We start from the raw sequence: 16,036 nt of genomic DNA on the forward strand, positions 1-16,036 counted from the left end.
AAGCCTGAAGATTTAAGAGCATGCCTTTAAAAAGCAACAAGACAGAGTCACAGGAGTAGGCAACCCAGAGAATTTTAAATGACTGTATGCATGTAGTTAGCTGTATAATTAGCCACATAACTCAAGCGTGCAACCCTTGTCCGACTGACTTTGCTACACTTAAGCGAAACGTTTCGGGCGTGAGACATCCATCATCCCTTATCAGGAAAACAGGCCTGGGAATTGCAGCAGCAGAACTAACTATTAATTCTTTGAAAAGCAATTTTCAAACTACATTTTAATGTGCTATTTACAGAAGCTTCTCTCTGTAAGTCTTGCCGTACCCCGGGATGCAAACCTTATGCTTGTTACTTCAAGCAGGGCCCAAAAAATATGGAAATGAACTCAGGGTCTTACAAGACAGCTTTGAAATAACTGTGCAGTTGTACCAGGAATCAGGCATCATCAACAGATCAGCAGGAATGGCTCCTTGAAAGAGTCTAAATGTGAAGTCTGAAAGCCCCAAAGAATTCCTCCTCCGTTCACCCAAGGAAAAATAAAACCTTCAGAGTTTCCATCTCTAAGCCAGTATATACTTTCATTGCTTGTCCTTTAGCATCAGTATCACTAATCTGACTTAATCATTAATATATTGCCCTTTCGCTGAACAGAGCAGTGGACAAAAGAATAAATGTGCAACATCGCCGAACAACAGTGGAAGTATCTGACAAAAGCTGAAGAAAATCCCAATCTATATATGCACCAAGAATAGTCACATGAGAGACATCCATTTAAGGAATATTGATTCTATGGCAGAACTGCTTCAGAAACACCTCTGTGAACAGATATATCTTTCGTTGTTGTCTAAAACTCAACAATTGGCACTTTCTCAGAAAGGGATCTCACAGCTTTGGCACCACCACCAAGAAGGATCTATCTTGAGTTGTCTCACCTGTAATAACACAAGGAGGACTTCTGGCACATGGATAAATAGTTACTGGGGGAGGCAGACTTTAAAATACCTGGGCTCTGAATCATTTACAAACCAGCATCAATACATCATCGTTCATAGGTAGCCAGTGAAGCATTTTTGGAGCTGATGGTCTGTGATCCCACCTACTGATTCCATGCAGATCCCAAACTTCTCCCATTCCTTGAAGAAAGCTGCACCTGAGAACTTAAATGTGGCCTCAGGACCAAAGGTGAACTTCCAGATGCTGTTGAATTACAATGGAGGTCAATGGTGAAGGAAGGTGGGAGATGTAGTATGAACACAGGCAGGAAGCCCACAATTATCCCATTGCCAACCTACAATCAAAGGGAAACCTTCTGTAACCTTCTGCAGATACCCGGCAATTTGGGATTTTACACCATATCAATAAAGTTTTCAACTGGAAATTCAGTGGAAAATCCTGATTTGTGAGGGCTTGTGGAGATCAGTTTCTGCTGTTATCTTGAACTGTTACAAATTCTGTAGTTGCTTAATTTTTCTTTCTTTTGTTACTTGGCCTCAGAGACTTTCACTTTGGCCAACCAGAAGACATTGTAAACCAAGCTACCATCTCCCCAAGTATTTTCAAAACCGTTAGCAACATCTTTTTAAGCAGCAGATTAAAGAAAGATTTCAGCAGACAGGCCACCTAACAGCAACATTATGGTCCTTTCGGCATTGAGAAAGACCTTTTGAGTTTTTTAGGTATTTAAAAAAATCATTTCAATGTTTTTACAGCTTTAGTTGCTACTTTATAAATGTGATTTTATCTAGGTTAACGGCCATTATTACGGCGGCTTCTGATTTTTATCAGGTCTATTGTGACATTTTCATTGTCCATTTTTATACAATTTTCCCACTCTTCATTTTATCAGATTTTAAAGCATTTCACCCTAAAGTATTTTATTTGAAATTGACCGTAGATCAGCAACAGAGACCTGTTGCTATCGGGCAACCCCCCCCCCCAGGAATCTGGTAGCCCCTTTTTGAAAGTTTCTGCTTTTGAATATAATTTATGAGTCAGAAAAGGCGCTACCAGATTTCTGATTTCTGGCCACCGAGGACTAACACAGCTCTCCTCCTACAACATTACTGGGCAGCCTCACAACACAATTGATCGATCAATGTCCAACCCAGGTTTTGCCGCTTGCCAGCCTGCCTTTTCCTGCTTGCACAGGAATTGTAAGCAGCAGTTTAAATTCTAATTTAAACATCTGTAAGCCAGGATCCAAGGCCAGCAGAAAAACAGCGAATTGCCGATACGTACGGATGCAGAAGTCCCCACTTTCGTAATATCCTGGACAGCACTGGGACCGCCGCCGATACATCGTCCGCAGTCCCCTCCGATAGGCTGTTTTATAACTGATTCTAAATGGTGAGACAGAAAAATACCCACTGGAAATCAATGCCTATAGTTATAATTCTATTTGTGTTACATTACTGCAAGGTTGTTATGTTCAATACTTGCTTCAAAATGTGCAAAGGTTTTTGATATTTAAAAAGATCAATACAAATTTCAACTCCTACCATTCAGCTATATTCTAAGCAGTTTTCACTCTAGGTGGAAGAGAAAATGTGTGCAAGCAGGATGCAGAAAGGGGGGGAAAAGGAAGAATATATAAAACATCTTTCACCTAACCCTGGATATAGTTCTCATAAATAAATAGTTCTCATAAATTAACAGCAGTTCAAGATATTGTACGAAATACAGTTCCTCACCCCAACACAGATTTTTGCCACCTGGCCCAAACGTGGCATTTTATTAGCCTGCTCCCTGCCCCCTTGTTCCCCACCTGCTGAGAAATTGATGCGTTTCACACATCCACACATATGAATGTCTGGGTTTGGCATGAATGTTGTGTGAACCCAGCCAAAGGTGTTTTATTCAATAAAACATAATTAAGCAATATGTAAACCAAGTCACTGTAATATTGGTGAAAATGAACCATGTTATCTGTCCAACCCTCGTGGCTTCCAGTTGAAACTATTCCTACAGCTGTGATGTAGGATTAATATCAGAGTGTAGGGAAGAGTAGCTATTCCCAAAGGTTGCCTTTAATTGCTCCAGGGTGTAATGCTAAAATATAGTTTTGATTGTTGTTCCATGGATGTCTCACTTGCCAGAGCTGTGTCTTTCTCACCACTTGAGAAAACAAAGAAGCATTTTCATCGCTCAGACCAGGAGTGGCAATCCATGGTCCACGGTATGCATGGAGGTTCTTGGTATTCCATTGGCAGGTCCTAAAGCACCCAGGATGGTGCTGGAAAAATCTGGTACTAAAATCTCTGAATTCCAGTGGCACAATTTAATGTTATTTTCCCCTCCGCAAAAAAATAAAAATAAAATAAACATGGGAATGGAAGCAGGTCTCTGAGAGGTGAATGACTCCCATCCTCACCTCTGGAAATCTTGAAAACCTAAGAAATCACCCAAGGCTGGTTCATCAACATTTGGTGGTAAATTGGTCAAAGTGTAGCAGTTTTGATTTAGAAACAGTGAAATCTGCTTTTAAACCTCTTCCCCATTCCCACAGCGTCAGCAGAAAGCCTCCTGCAGTGCACTAGGGCAACTTATATGCACGAACAGATGTAATGACAGCCATCAACTTGCTGTTGTATCATCTCTAAAGAGGAATGATTGGACTTCATGATCCACACCATCAACAGCAAGCACAGACAGTTTACACCTGATTAGAAGAAAATCAGGACTCATTTAAGTCTGCTTTTATAACTTCTGCGGTTTAACCAGTTTCTTTTCAAGAGCAAGAAGGAAAGGAGGAGTGATCGGACTACAGACGTCCTTGTGGTCTTCCTTGCTTGCTCCCAACTTGACTGCAAATGCAAAACTTAAAGCAAATGTACTGCAAATAGGCAGGGCTGAGTTAGTCATCCTTTTACAAAAGCCATGACTATTTTCTTCTGAAAAATCAACGTTCAGTCTTTTTAATGCTGCTGAACTACTCTGCACAAAAGAACCTATCTTTATCCTCCGTAGCTGAAGAGCATTATCCAGGCTCAGATGAAAAGGGGGTGATACAGAGAAGATGAAATGGCAGGAAAGGTTTGAAATACCTTCCAATTGTCACTCACCTGTGTCGAGTACACTTGAACCAGTTCAGAATATCTGTGCATCTTGTATAATAGATCTGATCAAAGGGATGTGCGTACGATTCCTGAACAGTCACGGCGTAGCTAGAAGGGAAGAGAAAGGAATTGTTTACCTGTGAAAACTGCCCCTCTCTATGTAACTATTAAAAGCCCAGATCCACACACTACGTGGCCAAGTTTGGTAAATATATTAAGTAAATAAAGACAATTATAAAAGTATTAACATTGATACACTCGCTTTATTTTTTTAAAGAAGGGATTCCACAGTGGTTAACAACAGAGATAGGCGATCTCTTGGTCATTCAGCATCATGTTTAATATTGAGGGGTGATGGAGGTGCACAGCGAATGGGGCAACGATGCAAGGTGGTGTCAAGTGTGTCTGGGGGGTATGCAAACTCTGCAAAATAAAGGGCAGGGCAGCACAAAGTTCTACCCTTTTTGTATGGGTGGGTGCATGCACAAAGAGGCAGACCTTTGATCATGAAGCTTTGATCCTGCCCATCAGATTACAGGGAACCCCCTGAGGCCCCCCAAGGACCCCCCTGTGGTGGACGGAGCTGTATCATGTACATTGCCCAGGATTCCACATCTTTTCCACCTGGGGGAGGAGAATCTTACATACATGATATCTCTTTTAGAGTTTACACCACAAGCACAATTTTACTAGGGAAGGGTGAATATGTCAGTTTTACTTTCTCTGTTTCCCACTTCTACGAATCTTTCAAACTCAGCGTTCCTCAGTTTTTCAGAAGTGTCAAGTCAGATTAGAAAACGACAACTGCACTAAAGGGTCTGTATTTCAGTATATTTCTCCAAACGTGACTTTTTGTTTGTAGTTTTGTTGATAAGATTCATTACGGGTATTTCTACGTCACTCCACTCCAAAATGGCTCTAAGCTTAATTAAGCATAATACACTTCTGCAAACTGTTCCACTTAACATAATATATTTTGTCCTATATCTTCATGACTATATGCCCAATCTGTACAGATTGATCCCTAATCTTTTTTTTTTAATTAGTAAATTGCAGTGCAAAATTTGGTTTTGATACTTGTTTCGAATCATGGCTGGAGGACAGCCGTTACGGTCTACGGTAGCAAAACTTAAAACTTTGGTCGTGCCTTTTCCAACTAACATTTTAATAATCATAAACAAGCAATAATAACATCTGTTAGTTGGAAAAGACGCTACCAGATTTTTCTGATTTTTTGGGGGGAGGGGGTATTGGTTCAAAAATGTTAATGGCGATATTTTCCAATTCCAGTAAGAACCAAATAGATTTCTCCTCCATCTTTGAAGTTCTCTGCTAATTTTTGGCAGCGGCACCACCACCAAAATTGGGTTTTGGGGTCTGAGAGGGTTGAGAGGGTCAGAATAAAAGAAATGAAAGGCGGTGCAAATCCGGGGGTCACCTGTTTCTCATTCCTGCTTTGCAGTAATGGGGGGGGGGGGGAACCAGACAGGACATTTATAGATTGGCAATGAAAACGGAAGATTTAAACCTCCGAAAACAAACGTACTTAAATCACCTCAGTCAATGAAAAGGTTTTCCCGGCCCCGAATCTTAAAAACTGTGCTGAATATGGGAGGTGCAGCATTAGCTCCCCTGCATTCCAAGTGCTTTTGGGGTGACACCGGCCTCCTTTTTGACAGAGGGAGCCTTCAGTGAAGGGAATGAATGGAGGAGAAGACCCCGACTTGACTCTTCAGTTTTGGAGTTGCGAGACAGTCCCACCCGAGCCTGGCAGCCCTGCTCAAAAGGCGAGTGGCGGGGAGGCTTTGGGGAGGGAGATGAAAAGGGCCTTCTGGGGTAGACAGACTCGTCCAGCATCCAGTCCACAAGCACAGCGGGCGGACCACAAAAGCAGGGCACGATGCGTATTACCAGATGCTGGAACAGTGGTTTTCCCAAGAAAGTAACTCAGCTATGAGTTCATGAAGAGCTCATGTAGACAATCAAGTTATCTCACGACCAAGAACTTTGCTCCCAACAGCCCCGTGCGAAGGAAAATGGTATTTATTTTCACTCATTTGTTTTAAAAAAATCACACACGGATATAGGCAGAATGGGACAAACTGGTTCATTGATGTGATTTCACAGAAAGCCACTACTCCGTATAAAAGAATGGATCAGCCAACTTTCAGTCTTCCAGGACTGATTAGAATTGGGATTCCTTTAAGTCTTCTTGGCCTCCAAGGAACAAATCACCGATATATTCCATAGCTGGCATTCAGTCAGCAGAAATAATATTGCTGTTCATTAATAAATATCTCCAAACAGATAATTATAAAATTGCAATTAATTTGGGTACCTCTCACCATTACAAATATTTTGATAAATTCTGATCTCTTAGGATAACATAAAGAAATATGCCCTTTCAAAGAAATAAACCAAGCTGTGTTCTTAACTAATGGCCACGCAAATTGTGATTACTGACCTGTAATTAAATGTTGGGGGGTTCTGTCTCCTAAAGCACATTTCTAGGGGCTTCCCAAAAGATTGAGTTCAGATCTCAGTATGAACTTCTGATATTCAATTTTTGAACCAATTCATGCATTAAAATTCATTCTTCAAAATTACACTTTGAATTTTTCAATGCAAAAAAAATATGTTGATAAAAGAAAGGCCTGCATAAAAATGCATATATTCACAAAAATCATTCAAAACATGCATTATATTGGGCAGAGTTCCTTGCAAAACGATGTACTTTAGGCAGGTAGGTAAACAAAAATATATATGTTTCAAAAATGTACAAAAATACACTCACATTTTAGAATGATTTTTAACAGGCATGCAAATGAGGACTAAAAAAATAAAACAATAGCTGTGTTTTGAATGGATTATTTCATTCTTGCTTTTACTGGATGTGAAACTCTCTTAAAAATTCTTTCTCATAAAAAGCACTATAGAAATAATTTTAAGAAATAAACAGTAAACAAGAAAGAAACTGAGAATAATACTTTTGCAAAAATGTGAAACGGAGAAACTAAAATGAGCAAATTCTCAAACATGGGAAACCAGGAGAAGTTAAAAAAATAACAGATTTGTCCCTCCTGTGCATTGAATCTGGAGCAAATGTCTCCACAGTATGGAACAAAAAAAAGGTCAAAAGATGCAAAAAAGGAGCTTTGGAAACAACAACAATGCTCATGAAAAATACAATTGAAATTAAATGCCTTCAAAATATATATTTTTCCCATGCCCTTAAATAAAAGCATATTGGATATTCTATCTCCAGGGATTCTTCTGTTTTACTTGGGTACAAAAAATGCTAATTAAAAGCACATATTAACATAATTCCGTGGAGCCTTCCCAGCCTAGCCAGATTTCAACCACTTCATTTTTATGATATAGGAGCAAGCATTTGAAATGACAGGCATACCCATCAATGGAAAGATATGCCGTTCTTTTTATTTATTTAAATATTTCTAATATATATATATATTAGAAGAGAAGTCTCTGGGGTTTGATTTTCTACTTTGGCTCATTTGTACACAGAAACTGTTTTAATCTAAGATAATTTGTAGCAGAAATTAGCTGGTAATTGAGAATCATAAATTGTGAGCTAAGCAGTGGGTGTTCGCTCCCCCATCTGAAAAACTTTTCATCTTCTGTTACCAGCTGGGTGCAAAACAGAGTAGAACTGGGTTTATTCTGGGAAAGCCAGGGTTATGTTATGGTTAAGAGGCTGGACTTGGCCAGGGAGACCCAGGTTCCTGTCCCCCAGTTGACCACAGAACTCAGTACGTAACTTTGAACGGGTCACACTCAGCCCAACCTGTCTAAGAGAGCGATATCATTGCAGCGATATCATTAGGAGAGATTCCTTGTACCAGTATTTTTCAATGTTGGCAGCTTGAAGATGTGTGGACTTCAACTCCCAGAATTCCCCAGCCAGCCATGCTGGCTGGGGAATTCTGGGAGTTGAAGTCCACACATCTTCAAGCTGCCAACATTGAAAAACACTGCCTTATACATTCAGCATTCAGCTGAACTCCCCCAAAAAATCCAACAGTGAATTAAATCAGTAAAACAAACAGGACCAAAGCAATCAAGGAGACACCTTTCCTTGACTAGATGTTCAGTGAAAACCTTCCGGCCCTCATTCCTCTCGTGTAGGTCCAGAACAGCATTTTGCACCTCCAAAATGATGCGTTGAGCCGGGATCCCAACTGATTCAAATCTTGGCTCAGCCCAAGTTCATCTGGTGGCCTCCGAGAAGCCTCACCCGAGACGAACAAGAAAACAGAAAATGCAGACTTTGCCTGCAGAACATCTCCAAGCAAAAAAAATCATCTCCAAGCAAAAAAATCCCATCTGCTCCCTGGAATGCTGCTGTATGTGTGGCCCCCAAGTATGGGAGGCAGCGACAGAGGCTTCCAAAAGCCGGAGAGAAGTTGCAAAGCTTATGGACTGTACAAGAAACACCCTTGAATCCCTTATATTTTTTGCTATCAATATTACTGTGTTGGATTAATACGCGCTATGTCATATTAATTATAATTTCTTCATATTTTTGTTCCAACGTTCACCCCAGACCGGTGAACTACCCTACATTAAAAATAATGTCCAATTTATCCTATTTTATTTGATACAGTCGTTTGACTAATCAATAAACAATAAACTGAATTAAACTAAATTATACTGTAGGACATTAAAAAGAATGTACAATTTTTCAAAAATTACAGTAAAAACAAGCCTTCTAAAAATACCATAAGCTTAAGGCTATGAACTGTCTTCAGACTCAAGGATGCGACGATAGAGTTACGAAAAACCAAGTTGTGTGGACTTAGTCACAGGTCTGGATGTGCAGACAGAGTTTAATCTGCAATCCATAGGCAAATGGGGAGGGAATTCCACCACCCGGGTACTTGTAGGGTTAGGGTCTGGCAAAAGTAGCCTTTTCAAGAAGGAATCCCCACTAGATCTAATCTAATCGGGCCCTTGCGTAGGGGACAAAACTCCTGCTAATTTACTAGGTCCTAAGAGGCGTAGTAGTTTGACTCTGGTGAGCTTGGAAGGCTTAGTAGTGCTAAAGAGCAGACTGACTTACTGAAGTGCACGGGGTCAGTACAGAGCTGGACTTCATACAATATAATTAAGACTAGCTCATCTGGGATGTTTTTATCAAACCGTCTGCAGTCAAGGTTCAAGATTATTTTCTTCAAGGTCCTGACCTTCCTGGCATGAAGAAAACCAGCCTGTGCCAGCACTGTGCCACCGTCAAACTGTCTCTTGATCTCAAGCAGTTCTTTGTCGGTGAGAAAGAAGGTCTGTGCGCTCAGTGGGCTGACTGAGACAAACTCGCTTTGCTTGCTGAGGTCCAAAAGGGTCTGCAGAATTTCTCCTGAAATGGGTAGGAACGCTCAGATTCTTGCTCTGAGCCCCCAATTTCTCGGGGTCACAAGGGAAGATTTGTACCTCCATATGTCAGCTACCAGCAAAAAACACCAAAGCAGAAGGTATTTAGAGTACTCTTCATTAACATAAAAAACCCAATCAGCTTGATTATTATTTTATGATCCCATTTGCTGCTCTTGACCTCGCCCTAACTCAATCTTTTTGGCTTGATTTATTACCATCTAAGTATCACAGTCATCTTGGCCTCGGCAGCCAATCAATTCTAGTATTTAATTTTTGTTTTTCCTTGATTGGATCCCCGGGTTGCTGACTTCTTTCACACAAAATCAATATTGCATTCTTGGGCTCAAAGTGTACTGTGCCCTGGAACTGCAAACAATACAAAATTGCAGGTTTCATTTCCACCCACAGTTGTTCTTGAAGCCTCTGTATTATGTGATTAAGAGAAGAAGGACAGATGGATGGATGGATGGATGGATGGATGGATGGAAGGAAGGAAGGAAGGAAGGAAGGAAGGAAGGAAGGAAGGGAGGGAGGGAGGGAGGGAGGGAGGGAGGGAGGGAGGAGGAGGGAGGGAGGGAGAGAGGGGGGAAGAAAGAAAGAAAGAAAGAAAGAAAGAAAGAAAGAAAGAAAGAAAGAAAGAAAGAAAGAAAGAAAGAAAGAAAGAAAGAAAGAAAGCGAGAGCGGGAGGGAGGGAGGGAGGGAGGGAGGGAGGAAAAAAGAGAAAGAGAAAGAAAGAGGAAGAGAGAGAGAGAGAGAGGAAGGAAGGGAGGAAAAGAGAGAAAGAGAAAGAAAGAGAAAGAGAGAGAGGAAGAGAGAGGAAGGAAGGAAGGAAGGAAGGAAGGAAGGAAGGAAGGAAGGAAGGAAGGAAGGAAGGAAGGAAGGAAGGGGTGGGGTGGGGTGGGGTGGGGAGGGGAGGGGAGGGGAGGGGAGGGGAGGGGAGGCAGACAGCTGGGCGAGGCATACCTTTTAAGCTGGCCAAAGGCGCTCTATCCACAGCTTCTACCTGCTATTCCATCAGGTGTAATGGGTCCAGGAGACCCCTAAATTGTGCACCCCTTCTTTCCAGGGCAGCGCTGTTCCCTCCAGAGCAACAGAGGGCTTCTGTACGGACATCTTGCTGGGATTCAGCATTAGCCCCTTTCACCCCATCCAGTCCTTCACAGCCTCCAAGCACACTGTATATGACATGTACATTGCTTTGGACTTTTGAGGAAAGCTAGGATATAAATCTAATAAATCAAACAGCAAATCCAGGCCAGAGACTCATACAAGGAGCCAGCTGGGGAATTGGGGCTCACATATCGGGGGGGGGTGAGAAACGTTTCAGGGGTACGTCTTTTAAATACCGAAACTGTAATCAGAACATGAATACCTTTAAAATGCAAGATCTATCTACCTGTGCGCTCCAGGGAGCCAGGTCTTCAAAAAATCAAGAAGAGAGCGACTGAGATTCCTTCAGTGGCCATAGGGTTGCATTTGATTCCATTTTGTAATGTTATGTTTTAAGTTCTAAAGCTACATTGAGAAGGGCCACGGATGTATTTTTAAATATAAAGATGATGCACACCTATCGTAAACAAGACAAAATAAAGGCAATATGTGTTACCTTTCCCAGTGGCTGCAAACGTTTGGGTCATCTGGATTTAAGGAGATGGTTGTTTTCAGAAGGAGAGAGAGTACAAAGACTCTGCGATTCCACCCCAAGAGAAGGAAGACCATCTTTGCTGTATCTGAATAAAGAAAAAAAAACATGGGACAAACAGGCCACTGTTTCCTACTAAATCAGCCAGTTACATTTTAAGTTCATGCCTCTTTTAGCATCTGAAAGGATGCGGAAAAAAAATCACAAAAAAGGAATTCATTCCTCTTCAATTATACTCATACTTAAGGAAAGAGAAGGATCCATGACCCAACTCTTCCAGCTCATATTTGCAAATATTTAATCCTCTTTACTCCAGGAATCAACCATTCATAGAAGCTACTGATTCTCAACACTAATGATTTTTAGGGAGTTCCACACTCCGTTTTTAAAATAAAATAAAAAGCTTCCATCTTTTTCCTGAAGCAAACAGCTTCATTTTAATAGTGGTTGCATGTTACTAGCTACATATCTTGGCTATTACATGACCAACAATCAGTCAGCTGCACGTTCGCATCTTATTAAGAGAGAAGTTAAAGTTTAGGAAGTTTTTATTTAACTAAGGCTCAAAGTGCTTAGAGATCACTGCTTTTGGCTCTGTGCTTTACAATTGCTTGCTCGTCTTGTTCCCTGGGTAAGAGTCTCTCTTGTTTTTTTAATAATCCACATGTTTTATTGTTAAATTATTGAAATACAAAGGAAGTGGAAAAAAACAAATATTGGAATACAAAGAAAGCAGGAAAAAAGCAAGATAAAACAAAAAGACTGCTACATCGACGTTTTAAAAAGTGAAAAAAAGAAAAAGTAAATTACTTTGTAGTGATGCATCCTTTTAGATATTTGAACTTTGCATCAAACATTAGTTATTGTTGTTAGTTTCTATTTAAGTCCTAAAAACCATATTCCAGATGTCTAAATCTGTCTTGCTCTGTGATATGTTGTATATAAGGGGGCCATTCCTGCCTGAATTTAGTTAAAGTTCAGTTGTGGATATATAGTGTTAATTTTGCCATTGCAGGATATTCTCCAATTTTAGTCTTACAGTCTGATGTTGTAGGCAAAGTATCTATTTTCCGATGTGGTGCTAGGTTTATTTATTTATTTGCAGTCAACTTGTATCTTAGTAAATTATAATATTTTCATTTATGTTTTCTGGAATTATGCCTAATAGAAATGTTTGTGGTTTCACTTGACATTTTATCTTTAGAATTTTTTAACGTATTTCTTTCCAATACTTTTGAATTTTTTTGCATGACCACCACATATGGTAAGATGTTGCTATATGCTTGATCTATCTTATCAATCATAGATGGAGTTATATACCATCTGTGAAGGATTTTGTATCAATTTTCCCTTAGACTGTAGCTAAAAATAAATTCCATTGATCTTTTCCATAGCCCTTCTTATTGGTCCACTGTAGTGTTCTCAATCTTAGCAACTTTAAGATGTGTGGACTTCAACTCCAAGAAGTCCCCAGCCAGGTTGAGAAACACTGGTCTACTGTAATTACTCAAATTCTACATCCATTTTATCATACAGTTTTTAATTTGTTCCATTTTGGCATGGATGGAATTTCTGAGGGTGGGCTCCTCGTAAAAGAGTGTTTTCCTCCAGGAGATCAGGCAGGGATGTCCACAGGGTACCATCAAAAGAGTCAAAATGGCAGCCACAATGGTGAGATCAAAGCTTCACTTGATTTTTATGTGCATCACACACAAAAACAAAGGGAAGCTTTGATCCCATCATTGTGGCTGCCATTTTGGCTTTTTTTAACGGTACCCTGTGGACATCTCTGAGATCAGGTGAGAAAACCACAGATACTACCTAGGATACACAACCCTCTAGAACACTTATAGGTCTTGATGCTTAAGATGCGACATAAATCAAAAGGATTCAGGTGGCCTCTTTTCAGAATAACAACCTTCATTAAAAGGCATCAGCTTTTCTGAGCTATAGCTCTCTTCATCAGATGCATGGAGTGGCTAAACTGATGTTGAGATGAAGTGGGGGGAAGACAGAGTGGATATGCAGATGAAAGGTACATGTGAGACAAATTACAAGTATCTTATCAACCAGCAATTGTGAATCCACTATTGTCGTTGTTCAGACCCGCAATGTGCCTGGATCTGGAAGCCCACCTGGATCCACCTGTCCTCTCCAGCAACCTTTTCTTGAGCAGTCAGGCTCCTTTCTTTAAGCTAGCAAGATCTCTACACCATATAACTGTCCCTAAACTCTGGACGATGTTAACCTTAGCATGCTTTAATGCACTCCCAACAACAGTTCTTGAAGGGAGATACTAAAAAAACTTCATATGAGCTAAGAAGGGTCTATTGAAACCATCATTCATGTCCTGCAAAGGCCATCTTATCACTCCTCATTTATCAAAGTACCCAGGCAATTCCAATTTATTCTATGTCATTATCTGACCAGTATGATTCCATTTCTATGAACACAGCCAAATTTCGTTACACTGTTTGTAAAACCAGATATACTTTGATCACATCAATGATCTAGTCATGAACTGTTTTATTTCGTTCCAGCCTCTGTTGGTTGTTGTATTCTGGTCAGTGACTGTAATGAAGGTAGATAGGTATGATAGTTATTGAGACCTTTTGAGATGGCCTGAAACCTTGTGATGTATTTAACACTCTCTCATTCAATTCTTTTAAAGTTTCGTTCTTCTAAAATTACTACTTTGACGTCTACTGCTGAGTGTCCTGGGAGGTTGAAATCTCTGCTATTACTTTGTCCCTATTTTGACTCCTGATATCAAGCATCCTTCAATACTTTTGCTGAAGGCCCAGCGAAGGCAGGCCAGGGTCACCTGTGCCTACAGGCCCAAAGGAAGCCACTACCACTTTTACACCATTGAGTAACAAATGGGAGTTGGAACAGAAGTTATGTAACTATGCCAGCTCTCTGGAACATGGGCCATGAATGATATGCCAGAAACGATTATAAATAAAGAAATAATGAAATGAAATGAAATGAAATGAAATGAAATGAAATGAAATGAAATGAAATGAAATGAAATGAAATGCATGGAAGCAACAAAGTAGGCAATGAGAGGACAAAACCTAAATTTGATTTAAAATGCATTTAAAGTTAATTAAATTTAAACTTTTACTTCCATTTACGGTGAATTAGAATTAAATTAATTCTAGGAGACTCCTATGATTATTGGCTTCAGCTGGTGGCTGAACCAGATTGAACTTGGCTGATTTTGAAAAGCTAAATCTAAGCAAGGATGGACTTGGCTGGTATTAGGATGGGAAGCCAACCAGAAGTCCTAGAACTGTAAGCTCCCCTAAGAAATTGAAAAGCAGCAGCCCACAGGAATGCAATGGCAAACCATTTCCATATTGCTCCCAAGGGGGCAATACTGATCCAGAGTCATCCAGAGTCAAGCTCTGAAATTTGACTTTGAGACAAAGTTTAATATTTTTGGACATCCATATTCTTTGGAGCCACATGCTTATTACATGGAAATTGACATCTGGGCAATGGAAATGGATTCTCCACACCTTATTGACTGCTAAGAGACTAGTCCTTCAACAATGCCAAGTTAAATTTATGTCCCTAGTTACTTTAACATTGCTTGCTTAGTATTCATATTATGCTTAAACAGTAGGACCAAAATTTAATTCTTTTACTTGGTCACACATCAAGGAAGAAGTCAGTGTTCCTTAATTTTCTACAGGAACCCCTATATAAAACCAGACAGACTTTGTTCAACTAAAAAAAGTCAATTCAAGAAACTTGAATTTCAACCATCTCACCTTGCTGTGCTCTGAATCCCTCGTAGCTATGGATCAGCTGAGTTCAAAGACTTAATTGGCAAAAGAAAGAAAGAACCATGACCCAAGATGAACAGATGTTCTTTAGAAGCTGCAAAGAGACAATTGTAGGCACAACTCAATAAAACAGGAAGAGCCAGAGGGATTCAGAAATAAACGTTCTAGAAAAACACACCTGTCTAAATCAGATATACTTATGTTTAGGAATTCTAGAGTACCAGACCTAACAGTTGTGGAAGGACAAAGTTGGGGAAGATGGGTCTTAATGGTCAACTGTGATGGGCCCCAATACCAAGTATTTGCTCAATTAAACCCAAAGCAACCTTTAAGGAGAAAGAGCAGGTTCCAAATGTGAGAATCTGTTCAGCATTTCTTGCTCCATGTAATGGAAACATACAATACAAGCAAAGGAGAAGAGTGAAATTTGTTCAGGTGAACAAATACTATTTTCAAGGGTGATTTTTGCAACAGATCACCAAATCATGTTTCTGATTATTTACTCCAAAACATGTATGCCGTATTTCCTTTTCATGTGGTAGACTTTATGAGAACTTAGGACAGATTTTCACAAACATTACATTCCATCGGGGGTTGACTGTCTCCCTCACAGAATGCACAACATATGCTCCAAATGTTCTCCTGACAATATTTTCCCTCGGAAATCCATTTTTCCCTGACTGCTTTTATGACAGATCTTTTGGGCAATCACCTCTTTTGAGCGCTGCCAAATACAATGTCTCAAATATTAGTTTTTACTTGCAGGATGTCACCAGGGAGAGGAAGGACATACTGCTTAAAAGAGCAGGAAAACCCACATTGTAGTATTTTCTCTGAGCCCTGTGAAAGTGACTAGAAAAAATTAATTCAATGGACTGCTTGGGTTCGCTCTTGATGCAGTTATGAAATTTGCTAGAGAACTGGCAAAGCATCAAGACATGAGAACACCCCAGAGGGCTGAGTCTATCCAAGGTCCTCATAGGCAGGCAAGAACTGGGTTGTTGTTATAAAAACCTGACCAAGTGGGCAGAAGGAAGGAATGAGGGTTTGAACCTATGCCCATCATGAAAAGAGGACCACAGAAGAAAGGTGGCAGCAAGCAGCATTTGCAAAAAAAGGACTTGATTGCAACAAAAACTGGTTGGTTGTTCTCTC

At 40.2% G+C, this 16,036-nt stretch overlaps 1 protein-coding gene across 7 annotated transcripts in view; it reads right to left on the reverse strand.

The window, feature by feature from the left end:
• MEGF11 (multiple EGF like domains 11) overlaps window positions 1-16,036 on the reverse strand; it is a 408,014-nt gene that overhangs the window by 287,721 nt on the left and 104,257 nt on the right. For all 7 annotated transcript variants that reach the window (XM_088139201.1, XM_088139198.1, XM_088139199.1 and 4 more), the window contains exons 2-5: window positions 14,867-14,975; window positions 11,052-11,175; window positions 4,061-4,162; window positions 2,238-2,338 (exon numbers count right to left, since the gene is read on the reverse strand). In XM_088139201.1, coding sequence (XP_087995327.1) covers window positions 2,238-2,338; window positions 4,061-4,162; window positions 11,052-11,164 — 316 coding nt within the window. In that variant the 5' untranslated portion in view covers window positions 11,165-11,175; window positions 14,867-14,975. The remainder of the gene's footprint in view (window positions 1-2,237; window positions 2,339-4,060; window positions 4,163-11,051; window positions 11,176-14,866; window positions 14,976-16,036) is intronic.

The sequence above is a fragment of the Python bivittatus genome, unplaced genomic scaffold (assembly GCF_059951505.1).
Source record: "Python bivittatus isolate LINGU-HERP-01145 unplaced genomic scaffold, Pbiv_v1 ctg000210_np1212, whole genome shotgun sequence".
NCBI classification, from domain to species: domain Eukaryota; kingdom Metazoa; phylum Chordata; class Lepidosauria; order Squamata; family Pythonidae; genus Python; species Python bivittatus.